The sequence below is a fragment of the Plectropomus leopardus genome, chromosome 19, assembly GCF_008729295.1.
Source record: "Plectropomus leopardus isolate mb chromosome 19, YSFRI_Pleo_2.0, whole genome shotgun sequence".
Classification (NCBI taxonomy): Eukaryota; Metazoa; Chordata; class Actinopteri; order Perciformes; family Serranidae; genus Plectropomus; species Plectropomus leopardus.
In genome coordinates, this window is record NC_056481.1 from 21,280,064 (window position 1) to 21,296,060 (window position 15,997).

A 15,997-nucleotide genomic window follows, 5' to 3' on the forward strand; every position below is an offset into this window, starting at 1 on the left:
CTTTTCATGTTACTTTCTATTTTTGCTCCAAAACATTTCAGAGGGAAACATTGCACTTTTTACTTTACTACATATATGTTTTTAGTTAGATTACAAAAATAAGAGTTTTGCAAAAAAAAAAAAAAACATAACAAGAGTTTATAAAGTATTTTGTTTTGTTATAAATGAAATTACCAAAGAGGTGCAACTGCAACAACTGCTGATTGCCAGTCTTTTTATATTTTTAAATGATTCTGTTTTTTTGTTCTTTTTTATATGTGTCTATGTTAGTATATATGTGATGTGTATGGAGGGTATTTTAGATTTTTTTGTTTTTATGTTTTTTCCTTCTTTTTTAAAAAGAAAAAAAGAGTTTGGGGTGTATTTTATTTTATTTTTGGCCATTTTAAATGATTTGTTTTTTCTATTTTATAATTTGGGTTGTTTTTTTTGTTTTTTTTTTTCTATTTATGGTAGTAGGTCTTTCACTTTTGTAGAGCAATACAGATGTGGAACAACAGACTCACCAGAGACTTACATGCTGGGAGAAAATAAGATCTTATCACGACAGAATAGTATCTTCAGTTAAAGCTAATTATATGGAGCAATAACCATATTAAATCAAACATGGCACAGGACTCTTTAAAATTGCCATTTTGATATAAAAAGATTGTTAATCCTAGAAGAGTTGAAGGATAATGTAGAAATAAGAGAAGAAACAAAAGGGTAGACATGACATAAAGATAGACGACAAAACAGTATGAAACCAGAAGAGTAAAAATCCAGCATTGTAATCTCTCTCTCTGTCTGTTTCAGGGCTGTATACCTCTGCAGGGATGCCAAGTCAACGAGCTCACAGCTAACCCTGATGAACCGGGTCGACACCTTTTTGAGATTGTACCAGGTGAGATCCTCCTATTCCTCTTCCTCCACCACCTGAACTTCGAACTCTGGTTCACCTCACATCTTTACAGTTCACGAATAATCGAAACTAGGGCTCTGTGATATCTGGAAAATATGCAGTATGTTGAATATCGTGATATTACTGATGATAAACTGATATTAAAGGTGCTTGAATGGAGTGTTTTTGATAGAGGAATACAGGAATATTCAGGCAGAGCATGAGAAAAATAGGGAGCTCTCTAAACATGCTCTAATTAGAATCCAAAATGCAAGGAAGAACCTGAAATTGAGTAGAATGTTGGACCTTTAAGCAAATCATACTCCAAAAAAACACTACAAAGTGAAATATTTACTCAATGAAAATATCTTAAACACATAAAAGTTACACTGTAACAAACACACTGCAGAACACTGTATAAAATACAATGTTACTGTTGAAGTCATTGATGGTATTGAAGCTGTAAGGAGGAGCAGTAAGAAGCTGGCAACTATTTTCTTGTAACTTGTTACTAATTCTTTGCATAATCTGGGTAATTTTTTTGACGTTGCTAATTGCGTTTCTTCCATGTTTTTTGAATGACACATAGTCAATTCCCTCAGGTTTCAATGGGTTAACTACCTTTTTTCTTTGGTTGCTGTTCTGTATTGAGACAGCAGAGAGCACCATTAGCACAGAATTAGTTGCTGCAGTGGTCAATCTCCTCAACACACACCGAAGAGCTGCTGCAGTGTCAGATACAACGATTACATTTCTACCTTTGTAAAAAAAAAAAAAAATCCTGTGAGAAGTGCTATAAAATACATTGAAAATAAAATGATTTCCAGCGGCTCTGCGCCTGTAGATCTCTGGACTGTTAGTGAGCCGTCATGCTTCACATATCTCGCTAACATACAGAGGGCTTTGCCTGCAGCTCAACAATCTGATTCCACAGACCTCATGCAGCCTTTCAGGCTTGTACTCAATCACAACGACACTTTTACACGTCTTAAAGTGGGTTTGTATGTGCAATATGATGTTTTCAAGGCAAGGAAGCATTTAAAGGGCTGTTACCATAAGTTTAACCTACAATCAAGTCCTGTAATCCAACAGCAGCTGAGTTCAGTGTAGGTGCAGTCCAGCGGTACACAAAGTCCTTCCTATGAAAGAATAAAAATGAATCTAGATGGAAGACTGCAGGCAAAAAATAAATGATCATGCTACATGAAATCGTGTTAGATCGAAATGTATAATTTTTCATAGAAAACTCTAAATTTACATTAAAACTTCATAACGCAATAAAATGCTGGTCTTTAATCTGCTTAACAGAAACTTTATTAATTTGCAGAAATGATAGTTAAATCATTGTTTATTTTAAATCTTTAATTTCGTGGTAACGGCAGATAGTTGGTTCTTTCAAAACAGCTCCCTTTAAACAAATGGGATTAAATGCTGTTGAATGTTTTTCTGTAAATCAATCTTATTGCCAAGTTCTTCTAAATATCTTTTATCAGTGCACAACTGACTCATTCGTTTATTTAATAGCGAGAGCTTAATAGTTTGAATTTTTTGAAGTGGGTTTGTATGAGGTACTATGCATAGTTGTGATATCACATACAGCAGATTTCAGTCGGCACACCCCCAGTTTGGAGAAGCAGGCTGGAGTCCGACACAAAGCTGAGCTGCTCTGGACGGGGTCAGCAACAAAACATATTTTAGCCACGTAAAAAAATCAATATCAGTTAAAGTGTATGCTATACTGAGGGTATTTTCATTGCTTTACCTTAATGTCAGACAGTGATTTCCAGCTGAGAAATGAAGCTGTTCTATTGCTCTCTTCAAAGCCAAACTCCATTTAGAAAAACACTGATTTAACATCATTGAACACAGGAGCTGCTGGTTTACTGCTGCCTAAAGAAAGTTATTTTGTTTGTGTTCTTGTGTGACTTTGGCGTTTAAAAAGAGTTAGCTCAGATTTACCAAAGTCACATAGTTACACAAACTGACTGATCAAAACAGCTGTAGCCCAGCAGCTCCTGTGTTTTAAAGAGCTAAAATTAATGTTTTTCTCAATGGAGTCTGGTGGCTTTGACAAGAGCATAGATGTGGAACTGAAGCCTTTAATGGCTTCTCTGTTGGCACGGGCTGTGTGATGGAAAGGTAAAACAGTGATAATACTCTCAATATAGCCTACATTTAAAGTGATATATATTGCTTCACGTGGGACTTTTTCTAGGTGGCAAAAATGTGTTTTGGTGATCCAAAGTGGTACATTGCATAGCTTCCATGTCAAACTATGGACTGCAGACTGACTGCAACTGTTTCTAATACACTGACTGGAAAAGTACCTCATACAGCCCCACTTCAAAAATTCACCAGCCCTTTCACTGCACTGTGCTACATTGTCATAAAACTCTGATTTTGTATTTTATAGCTGCACAAAATGTATTTTTATGACTGTAAGGATTTTACTGCACATTAAAAATAAGAGCATGAACAAAAAGAGTGCAGGCCTAACATGACCTGTGGGCCCCCTAATGAGCAGCATTGGTACAGTCCATCCTTCTGGCTCTCTGCATCATTATAGGAGTGTTTGCTCGGAGGTCTCTGCTTGTGTTTAGAGTGGCCAGCAGGCTTGTGAGCCTGTGTGTGTTTTGTTTATGGCCAGTCAACATCACAGAGGGGTGAGAACCCTGAAGGCTGTACCATGAAGTCGGTTCGACAGAGCCAGGCTCTCTGTGCCTGAGCTGGCTAGACAAAGTCTCAGTCAGGGATAACAGGTACCATGAAGGTGGTTATCACTTGTCTCTGTTAACTCAGGCTGTCTGCTTCAGGCTCTGAGCGCGTTCATAAGTCAAATGACGCATTTAGTGCGTCACTTGACACTTGATTGATCATGTGCCGCCTACTACACCTTTAAAGAATAAGTATTGCAGCAAAAGGGAGTACTGTTGCTTCGATTAAGGCGATAGAGGAACACTGGCAGAAAATTACTAATTCTGTGAAGGCACAAGTTAATATAGCCTTTTCATTTCATCACTCTGTTATTTGTAACATGACAGCTGCTCATTCTGCAGCTCTGAACTTTAACTTCAACTTTAAAGTTGATGCAGTGGATTAAAAAAATTACAATCGAGAACTACATAGGTCTGATACAGTCTCATAATAAAGGAGACATGTAAATCGCTTTAGTTTTTGGACAAATCACAGTGAAATCAATTTTACTGAATGAATATTATCTGTGATAAATACCAACAGACTCATTGATTAGCTGTCATAAACCAGCAGTGTAAAATTGCAAATCAGAGTCAAGCATAAAAACATAATCCGCAGTGGTTACAATATGGTAAGATTTGAAGGAATTAAACTGCATTTCATATGCAAATAAACATCATGCAACACTACAAACTCACTGAGAGCAACAACAATGTGTGAAGTAACATAATGCTCAGATTTTCTGCATCACTGATAAACTAGGTTCCTATGTCAAAAATGTTTTTTAAAAATAGAAAAGCACAACACAAAGCATACAATGAGTGCTACTGCAACTGCACGGCTTCGTTTCGTGGCATTTATGTGACGCTATGGCACAACAAGTAGGATAAAGTGTATTTATAATGATTCTCTAATCTGAGAATCTGTATCACTCATAGATTGACATTAAATAGAGAGTGAGGCTACTCAACGATGCTGTGAAAGACGTTTTTCAGTTTGCCAAATAAGTTACCATGGAGATCTACGCCACCTTAGACAGACAGAAAACTTTGGCTTTAGACTCAACGTACCTCACTAAGACACTAAGACGCTAGGTGGTACAGCCCTCTGATAGGGCCAGCAGCCTGACAGACAAGACAGAGGGAAAAAAGGGTTGATAAAAATGAGAGCTGTGAGGTGAGGGAAGGTGCAAAGAGGCAGGTCAGTAGAAATGTTTGCCATGGAGACAGATGTTTCAGTTAACAATATGACACGTTGAAAACTGAGCAAATTGGCTTATTTCTTTTGAAAATATATAGAAAAAAAGTAATGACCAACATGACAAGAAATGTTCCACATTTGTTTTATTAAAAAGGGGGGATTAATATTAGAAAATAATCCAATAATTTAGGTATTTTTCTTTAAACTTTTAACTGTAAATTTTGGGCCATGTCTTATTAAGTAGCTTGTTGCCTTCTGCTTATGTGTTTGAAAGAACAAAAAAAAAGCTCAGGTTTTTAAAGAGTAAGAAATTTTTGAAATGCATTTAATTTGGACTTGAAGACTTGAAAAAACAGCTCTCTCTTTGTGCTGAACAACATCTTTTGTTCACACCATATTCGATTTGTTTGGTTCCTCGGGGAGACCCACATGAGTTCCTCTCTCTCTGTAATCGGCTTATAGAGATGAAGGCTTTACTGTTGTATGAAATGAATAGAGATTTTGAGGCTTCACGTTGTGTTAAAAGTAACACTTTGCAGAGTTTAGAGCTTCCTCCCATTTTTTTAAAACAGTCATTATGGTGTCCAGTCATGTCTGCAGCTTTTTCTCAGAACCGCAGCCAATTTCTTCAGCTTCAAACGGCTTATTGGAAACTCTCAGACGGCTCTGGCAAAACACTAATCAGCAATGAGCTCAACAACATGCCCTGCGCTCTTACTCAGCTTCTATTCACTACTCAAAGGAAAGTGAAGACCACGGTGAGTCTTCACTGTTGGCCAGTGACAAAGCTGCCACACAGCGTTCATTGATGAAGGAGAAGAGAGGCGACGACGAGTCAAAGAAACACGGGGAACAGCTTCCCCAGAAAGCTTTTGAAAGTGTCTATTCTGCATTTGTTTTCTTACAGATATAATATCTGTTAAATGTTTAGAGACTTTGGAATATTTCTCTGTTGGATAAATGAGGACTGTGGAATATGGACCCATTTATGTTGATTGGTCTTTAAAGGCTTTTCATACACTCGGAGGAGAACAACACAAAATTAATTTTTAGGGAAATAAATTCAGGATTTAAAAACCATGGACCATTCACTATAGGAGCACTATAAGAGTAAACAGCCCTTTAAATGGCCGTAAACTATTATTATAATATTTCAGGGTATTTTTGTAATAACGATATTTCTGACGATATGACAAAAATGCAGAGAATATTTTATTGTTAATTTGAAGAACAAACAAATGCAAAAAAAAAAGTGTTGAGGTCCTGTATGTCGACATAAATGTAGATCGCCTTGAAATATTCAATCAAAACTAAATTAAAAAATTATTTCTCAGTTCTTTAGTTTGTAAACAACCACAGAAACTCATGTTGAGACTCAGGTTCTGTATAAAATAAAAAATATTCCAACAAGGTTTTTTTTAAATTACAAAAATGACACATCTAAACATTTGCCAAATACAAAAAAAAATACTATATTCAATCAATAAATCTATAAATAGTGTATATATATATATATATATATATATAAATGAGTGTGTTGTTTTCTCCACCTGGCCCTGTTCTGCTATTTCTCCTTCACTCTTTTTGCTGTAACGTTTGTGCTGACATCCAGACACCACCGCACACAAACACACAGACCTGCATTTATTTTGACAAGCTGTTTTGGGTGTAGTGCACCATATGCTGCCTGCAGCAGCATAGTAGCTTCACCAAACACAAAAATAGCAGAAAACCCAGCCCAGTGTTTCTGCAAACAGTTTGTAAGTTTCATATGTGTCATGTCAATGTTTCTAATGTTGACGTTGTTCAGATTATATGCATATGTGCTGACTGTGTCATCAGGAAGTGGAAGCAGATGGAAGATGACATGACACCACTGCAGACCACTGTTCAAGACCAAAAAACAACAAATTAGGTTGTTTTTTGGTGAGACATCAGTGGCCTTTTCAGAGGTGCTTTCAGCAAAATGTGCAATATGTTGCAATGTTTCAACTTATCGGTTAATTCTGGCAATTTGGTTAAGAAAAAGACACAGATTTAAGACTGATAACAGATCAGGACTCGTAGACTGATAAACCCTCAGTTTGAGGTTGGAGCAGCTCAGAAATTAAGCTGCTGGCTTTCTGTCACACTCAGCGCTCCTTTGTCTCCTGTAACAGAAGCCTCATCCTTCAAGGGAGCCCAGGCTGTTCATTTGGGACATGTCATTGACTGATGGGCTTTGTTTTAGTCAGACTGTGTGTGTGTGTGTGTGTGTGTGTGTGTGTGTGTGTGTGTGTGTGTGTGTGTGTGTGTGTCCAGCCACAGGGTAAATCCATTGGTCATGTTTATTGTGGAGATATCGAGTACACATGCCTGTTGCAAACAGTAGATACATGACAAGATAGAAGATTCTGAACCCCTCACACACACTCACACATGCACAAGCATATACACACACACACACACACACACACACACACACACTCGCACATGCACATGCACGCACGCACATACACATGCACACACACACACACACACACACACACACACACACACACACACACACAGTTTAATGCTGCGACTATTAAATGTCCCCACTGTTTATCCAGGGCTAATGGCTTGACATATAGGCTGTGTCTATGTTTATAGAGGCAAATTAAGGACACTTTCTCATTAAGTGATACAACATCATGGGGAGGGAATGCGTCATATCAAATGTAAGCAAACCTGATATCATTCTTTCAGTACAAGTGTTAAACGGGCACACAAAAACCCCTTTTGCACTTCATGTTCAATGCGGGAATTATCGCGCCGTTCTGTATAATAAGTATGATCGTAGAATGAAGGGACAGAGTGGTCTCATAACAGCACTGAAACAGCTTCTGTGTAAAAGTGACCCATCGAGGTAGATTTAAAAAGCAGCTTGCAGCAGTTAGCAGCTAACTCAATGAAGAAGAACAGAAATGTCCACAAAAAGTGAAAATAATGAGGTCCAGGAGCTACATACCCTCCGAGGACAGGACGGGACATCATATAACAGGGACACTAAATGATGGTTGATGCCATGTTGTGTCATTGTTATTGTTTAGCGAGTGCTGCTGACGCTTATGCAATATGTCACACTAGAGGCAGACGCTGTTGTGTCAAATGCTTTCGTGATGCCAGCATGCTGTCTTAAAATCACAGGAGGACCAGCAAAAATGCAAAGGAAACATGAAGTAGAGATTTCATAGCGGCTCTATAGAGCGATCTCAGTGTGAAAAGGGCTAATTTAACACTCATAGCCAGAATAAAAATACATGTATATGGCTTCAACACATTCAACACAATAACGTGTGTAAATGTTGCTCAGTGGAAGCAAAAGAAGCACAAAACTCCACCCGCTACTCCTCGTAATTTCCTCTTGGCATTCGACTAAAATAACAGCAGTTGTTCAGCGTGCAAGCAATTAAAAACTGGACTCCCACAATGCTTTTTTATCTGCGTGCGCTCCAGACTGAGCGAGCAGTGCACCCAAACAAAGCCGATTCAACAGTCATGTGAATCTGAACTGAGCTCGTCTCAAAGCCGGCAGGCATGAAGGAAATGTGCAAATAACTGGCTGTTTTTAAATATTCTTTGTATTTAACGGCTGACTCAAGGCTGTAAGCCCTCTGTTGTGGTAGTGTGAAGCAATTAAGCCATCTGGGAAAAAGCACATATACACACACACACACACACACACAAGTGGCTGTGCAAACGTGACGGCTTCTGCTAATTCATTATGGTGGACTAAGGCCGCCCACACACTTACATACAGTCCATGCAAAAACACTCACACGATTGTTCTGTTTTAGAAATTATTTTACCAAGAAACAACAACAAATCCACCTCAATATCCACACAGCTACTGCAATGTTTAACCTTTGACCTCTGTAACATAAACACATCTGTGTATGTTGACCATTATTCTCATTCAGCCTAATTTGCGGTCAGGTTTTGATCCATGGCCTTCAAAAAGTTTTGGAGGATGCACTTCACAAGAAAATGCTAATCTATTGCTACGCTAGCAGATGTAGTGACAGTTAATGGAGCAAGCCAGTTAGCTGCAGTAGTGCCAGTGCCAATGTTGTATCACTCAAGAGGCTTAAAATTTAGTTTTTTTATCCTTTTGGCTTTTGGCTTTATTAGAGATAGGACAGTTTAAGGGGACAACATTCAGCTAAGGGCCGCAGGCTGGAGTCAAACTTGCAGCCGTTGCAGCAAGAACACAGTCTCTGAATATGGGGTACCCGCTCTACCAGGTGAGCTATTGGGTGCCCCAGCTTAAACTTTACTTTACTTGAGTGTATCTAAGCTGTAAATCTTATTTTAAATCCATTCTGTGGTCTGTTATTTCAGGCCGATGCTATAAATAACAAACCATTGCTATGGAAGCAGTTGTGATCAAAGATGCTTGAAGCAAGCATTCCTAAATCAATATTGAACCCCGGGTGCAGGACACTGCATCACTCTCTCAGGCTTCATTTTGCAAAACATTATTTCTTACTTTATTGAGCTGTTGGCTTTGAGTTTTCTCTCTACTGTAAATCCTGTTGAGATGCAGGTGACTATGTCATTAGTTAACCCTGAAACCTGGAGCGACATCACTTTTCTTGCGCTGCTTTCAGACACCTTTCATATGCATTTAACCCTTTGAAACCTGAGCAAACAGATTTTTTTATTCTTTATTTTTTTGGAAAACAAGACTTACAAAGGCACTGTGTAACTTGGAGAAAGATGTTCCAAAATTTAAAAGAAATGAGGAATAGGCGTCAAGAAAATTACCTGAAAATGTGTTTTTAAAAAGAGGAAGAGAGAGAAACTCTTAGAAATTAAGAATAATAATAATAATTATGAAAAATGTCCAAAAAGTGATATTTAAAATACTGTTATTGTAACTATTATCAACCATTTTATTTATATTTTTTTACCTGTCTTTTTTATGCTTTTTTTTTTTATCTATTTTCTTTTTTTAAAATAAATAATTATTAAAATTTATGATAATTAAGAATCATTTTCTAGTATCTAATAACATGTAACTTCCCCCCATGTTTTTGAAAGAAATCCAGCCAGTCTGCTGTGGTTTCAAAGGGTTAACAAGCATCTGTTACAACCTCAGGCAGCTTCTGCTTCTGTCTGGTTAATATTTAGAAAGTTATGTCTGCTTGTTAATCAGTTTAGATGAAGCCGGATGAGCACACTTGTCTTTGACCCCGTTTAAGGTGCTGTTACGAAGTCTCATTTGTATTTTTGAAGAGAAAATATTGCTGAAATGAAGAAGGTTGACTACAGGGTTTTACTGAAGCAAGCATCAGCTACGTGTTCCTGTGCAATCAGTTACAGACAGATTTTAGAATATTCCACTCATAGACGGAGAATCCAAAGTCTGCGCTGATCTCTTACAGATTGATTAGCACTGTCTGCTCTCCCTGTGTGTGTGTGTGTGTGTGCAAAGTTTGTTTGGCAAAGACTAGAGGACAGCCCATCTCTGCTCCTACACACACACTCAAAGGGAGAGAGAGAGCCTTGTTCCACTCCTCCTCAGGGATTTGCTTCTCCCCAGGGGGGCTGAGGGAACGGACCTGCTGCCCACACTGCTGAATGAAACAAACGGGAGAAGAGAGTGAATGAATGGACGAGTGAAGGGCAAGAAGCGGGACTCGTTAGACAGGTTTTGTTTCCGCTGGCATTGAGCATGCCTCACTGGCAGGTTCTGGCCGTCTGTGCTACCTGCGTACTGATCTGCTTCCAAACGGACGCAGCGGGGACGGAGAAGCCGCTTCATGCTGCAGCTTTAGGCCAGGGCCAGTCCCAGCTCACTCAGACATGGGGCCGGTGTGCTGCAAGCCGGACAGACTGAAGAAACAACATCTCCAAGGTAACGGGGAACAGATGCAGGAGATTTTAACTAGTGTGGTAGAGGCTGAAGCGGAGCGCGTGAGTAGCTTTGGGACTGATATACGACCTCTTCTTTATGGCTTTTTTGCGCTGAATTAAAAGGTACTGACTCCTGTTTCTGCTCTATTAGCTTAAGCTTTTGTGCAGAATACATCCTTTGTTGAGATTATTGCACATTTAACTTAACCTTTGAAACTTGAGAAAATTTGCTCCATTTCTTTAAAAACTCAAGAAGGCAATGAGCAATGAAAAGGAAATGACCCAAAAATGTGTTAAAATTAGTTGAAAGTACAAGATAACCTGAACCTGAAACTAATTTACCTGAAAATTAGTTTTAAAAAATAAATAAATAAAAAAGTAAAAAAAGAACATTGTACAAATTACCCCTAAAAGTGCCTAAAAATTATAATAACTTTGTAACGTAATTTAAAATGTGTAATTATGACACTTATAAATATTGATTTAGTTTCTCCTAGCTTTTTTAAATTTTTTCCTGGACATTTTTTTTAACAATAATTTTGTAAATCTCTTTATTTTTGAAACATATATTACCAAGTTGCTCATTGCCCTTTTTCCAGTGTTTCTGAAGAAATCCCACCAATTTGCTCAGAATTCAAAGGTTTAAGTACTTGTGAAAGGCATCTAAGAGCAGCACAAAGAAAGTGATGTCGCTCCAGGTTTCCAAGGGTTAATTAAAATCAACCCTTGAAGGATGATTTAGTTTTAATTTTCCATGGATCAGAAAAATGCAGACTGACATAATGTGGAAAGTTTTGCAGTAGCCCATCTACTTCTGCAGAATGTGTGAACGAAAAAGTGGATGAATTGTCGCCCAACATAAAGAAAAGTGAGGTAATTTGTTGAATACTTTTTTTTTTCAGATGTATTACAATTTTGCTTTTGGTCTCTAATTAGCAAAGCAGGAATTATCCAGATATGAAACTTTACATCATCAGATAACTTAAAATTTGCTCTTAGCAGCAAATACTTACTTTTCTTTGCAGTTACTGTAGTTGCATGATTGATGCGTCAGCTGTACACAGTTACTGTCTGGTTCAGTGTCTCTGTACTGTGTTCCTTAGTGTTTTTTTAAATATTATTTCCATATCTACTAATTTCTTGCAATTTGTGTAAACTATCTTGCCAAGGTGCTTGCTGCCCCTTTTTTTCCTTATATTTTCAAAAGAAAGGAAAACAATTTGCTGAGGTCTTGAAGGTTGAAATAGTTGTGGGGCAGCAAAATCAACTATTGTTGTTTTAATATGGAAGTCAGGCAATAATTGGGATTCTTCCATCATTCTTCAAGCAGCCGTGATCTGATCTGATGCAGCAAACAGCACGATTCTGCAGACAGCAGGACACAGTGAAAGGTAGAGGTGCAGTCTGCAGCTCCTCTTCACTCCCTGCAATATTTCAAACTGATCGGCTGTCAGAAAAAGCTGAAAATGACCTAATCTCACCAATAAACACATGGCATTTCCTGTGACTACTTCATAATAAAAGTCAAGTTGAGTTAAATGATTTTAATGTGAAGCTGCAACAGTAGGAAATGTACCTCAATACAGCATTTTTTCTCGCAAACGTCGCCCTGACACCAGTTCATAAAACGGTAAATATATAAATAATGGGCCATAGACTCAGTCACCTTTGTGTTAATTAATTTGTGGACTGACAGACAATTCTCCCTCTCTCTCTTGCTCTCTCGCTCTCTTTCTTATACATAATAGCAATAATAAGCAGCCCAGAGGTCATATAAAGTTAATCCTCAAACCATTCACAGAGTCCAATCATCGGTCACATTATTAATAGAGGACGTGGCCTGAGGGACATAAGACACACTGCATGACCTTTGCTGGGCCAGAAGAGTGGTTACTGTGTAGGTGGGATACGGTTTGACAAAGTAGCAAAGTATTAGTATTACAGGTCTAATAAATTAAGCTATTGAAAGTTTAGGTAGTAGAATGGACACGGGATACTGAAAATATAATGTATGCATTTCATGTCATGTTCAGGGGACCCACAAAATGTCTCTGGGATGCGTGGACAGTTAAATCACTCCACAACCAGAAACAATGGATTACCAGAACCATCCAAAATTATGGACAATCAAACAGCAGCCAACAATCTAAGACGACGCTAAAAGTACCACATTACACTGCATTCCACTAGAGTTGTAAAAAAAAAAAAAATCAGTTAAAGGTTTATGTATATAAAACATTTATTATGTTGCTTTGCATCTTTTTGCAATGCAGGAATGCCTTCTTTTTGGCATATTTTTGGATAATGTGGGTCAGCAAAGCTGTTGAGACAAATTTGAGCACAACATCTATGCACTTATGTTTTTCGGTCTTTTTCGCTTTGTTGTCATGTTTAAAGCACTTGTTAGAAGAGTAATCAAAAAGTAATGTGTTTTACATTTCAAAAGTAACTTTACCAACACTGGGACTACTGTAGTACTGCATGCATTTAGTGAGGCTAACATTAAGCTAGCTGTTCATGGTCACAAAACAAAAGTAAAATATAAAAGTAATGTAACAGGTGATGATTGCTCTTCTAATGAGTGACATGTGATAAGTGGCTCATTTTTCAAGTAACAAAATGTCTAAACTGGCAACAGTATAAAGTAAAAAATGACCCAGACCAAATACTCCAACATATTCAAAGATGCAGTATATCACCTGACTCTCTCCTCATGCTGAGTACAGATATCTGTCTATTTCCATATTGACAGCTCAACGCGCTCGCACCACAACATCAGAGGGGATCTCAGCGCTTTAAGAATTACCTGTTCCTCTTCCTGCGGTCTTTCCTGTCCTCATTCAACAGCGCCTACGAGCGGTCTGACATTTAAGACTATAATTGTGAAGTATTATAGCTTCAGTTCTTAAATGTCAGACACTGGAAAGCGTCACTCACACACGCTGTAAACATTCGGCTTTGTTGTCGACTTAAATGTCAATGTCTGTCTGATGATCGCCACGTGGAAATCCAATTGATCCTGAGACTTAAAAAGGGAAAACTCAGTTTTACGTGTGCCTGCAGTCAATGTTATCTTGATAGGTGCCAATGGGGATCTTTGTACACGACATGCAGCCAGGCTCGGATGTTCCAATAGTTTCTGCTGGCTATGCTGGGATTGATTTTAAGTGCATGTGTGTTTGTGTATGTGTCTGGCTGTGGGTGTGTGTGTGTCTTTTATCATTTAAGAGGAAGTACTGGATGTGCCAAGGCTCCTAAATGTCTGAGTGTCCTCTTTGTATTTTAATCACCCTTTTAATTGGCCTCTCTTTTCCTGAGGACTCATTCAGGTTTTATTGTAGGTATTCATACACACGCTGCATTAAAATATCAAATAATGCTAAATACTCAGTCTAGTGTTTCCACCGTGACTCTGGAGCCCATCTGACCACAGTGTTGTTCATCATGACAGTGTGAGTTTGCAGAGCTGGGTGACAATGGCACTTAGCTTTATGGCTCCACTGTTTATATTTGGATTCCCTCCTTGCAGCTAAATGACTGTGACAACAGTGACTGTGACTGACACCATCCGACATCGACAGCTCAGACAAACGGGACACAGATGATATCTTCTCCCAAGTCACTTTAAACATGTGGTGGAAAAAACAGCACAAGATAATAAGATATTTGTTGTGGTTTATGGTGTTAATGCGTTTTTTATGCAATTGATCAAGTTCTACAGGATTTCGTTTCTTGTGTTGGGGCTGCTGTGAGCTCAGTACCTGTGTAAACTGCACTTTAATTTATAACAAAACAGCAATACTATAAACTATTCTCATGTTTTTATTCAAAAACCCAAATTTGTAAAGTAACTAGTAACCAGAATGGTTGGAGTAATGAAGTGGAGTAACAGTGCAAAGTGGCATGAAAAGAAAACACTCGAGTAAAGTCCAAGTACTTTAAATTTGCCCTTCAGTACAGTACTTGAGTGAATGTACTTAGTTGCATTTGACCACTGGTCAAATCAAATGTTAAATGGTGCCATAATTACAGAACAGGACTACAAACAAAGAGCACATACCAGGACAAGTGCGCCATCTAGTGCTGAGAAATCTTCACAGCACATTGGTTTTAATCTGTTGCCAACCCCATTTGATTTTTTATTTTACAAGCATTTATGATGCAGTCATTAAAGTCATAAATGCAATCTTTCCCTCATAAGTTTATCAAATTGTTGGGCTAACTTCTGGTTTCAATTTGTGAATTAACTTAAGTATTGTATTGGGCTGCTATCCTGGTTGATGATGATGATGCAATACTAACAGCTTTGTTTTCATGTCAATATGGCTTATAGGTTAACCTCCAATAAGAAAAGCAGCTGCATAAAAAACACAAGCACCGATTAACAACGTAGAGCTCAACAGCTCCTGAATAGATTGTGTCCTTGCCAAATTGCCAGAAAAACAAGCAGAAGCATCGGAAAACCTTTCCTGCATCCTCATTATAAACAGTGTCAGAAGTTTGCAAAGCCACAAAGAAAATAAGGGCTGCAGGTTTTCATGAGAACAACTGGCCAACTGTAAAACACGATGTTGGGACATTTTGGGCTTGTACTGCAGCCAGTGGCATGGGCGACATTTCACAGGTAGAGAAATGAATGGCTTCGAATAAAGTCCAGCAAATTCTGGAAGTGAACATCCCACCATCTGTATTAAAAGCTCCGTGGATTAATTACAGAGATGTCGATTCACTCCCATAACTCCCAATAAGTTGCTCCACGCCATTTCCTTTCTATGGTTATCCTTATAAAAGGATGTGTGGTGTCATGAATAATTTTGTACTTTTCCACCTCCATAATTAGCTCCCCGTCGCCCGAATATATCTGATCCGCAAGCCTAAATGCTGACAACGCAGGGTACTCAAACGTTTGCACGCAAATGTAGCTACCAGACAGTAAAGCTGCAGTAACAATCAGGAACTAGGGAATTTGGTTCAAGCACTTCAAACATGATGCAACATACTACAGGTTTAGCTTGATAAATAAATAGTCATGGCAAATTAACAACTGCAATCTCTGGTGTACTCACCCCGACTTTTCATCTCCGTCCTCCCTTTTGTTTGTGCCTCCAGGTGGAACAGGAGAGAAGGACCGCGCACCGATCAGCCATGAATCCTTCCTGCTTATGGCAAACTCCCAGACAGACATGGATGACTGGGTCAAGGCCATACGGCGGGTCATCTGGGCACCGTTTGGAGGAGGTAAAGCCAAACCTTTGAACCGAAACACGAGAGATACAGACACTTTTAAAAACACAGACACATTTTCATGTCTAAACCTGTTCAACCTTATGGGAATGGGTGACA

At 38.4% G+C, this 15,997-nt stretch overlaps 1 protein-coding gene across 1 annotated transcript in view; it reads left to right on the top strand.

Moving 5' to 3' along the window:
• The window catches only part of si:dkey-191m6.4 (rho GTPase-activating protein 22), a 40,055-nt gene that overhangs the window by 14,826 nt on the left and 9,232 nt on the right, over positions 1-15,997 (top strand). Inside the window, exons 3-4 of the mRNA XM_042508288.1 lie at positions 796-883; positions 15,764-15,892. Coding sequence (XP_042364222.1) covers positions 796-883; positions 15,764-15,892 — 217 coding nt within the window. The remainder of the gene's footprint in view (positions 1-795; positions 884-15,763; positions 15,893-15,997) is intronic.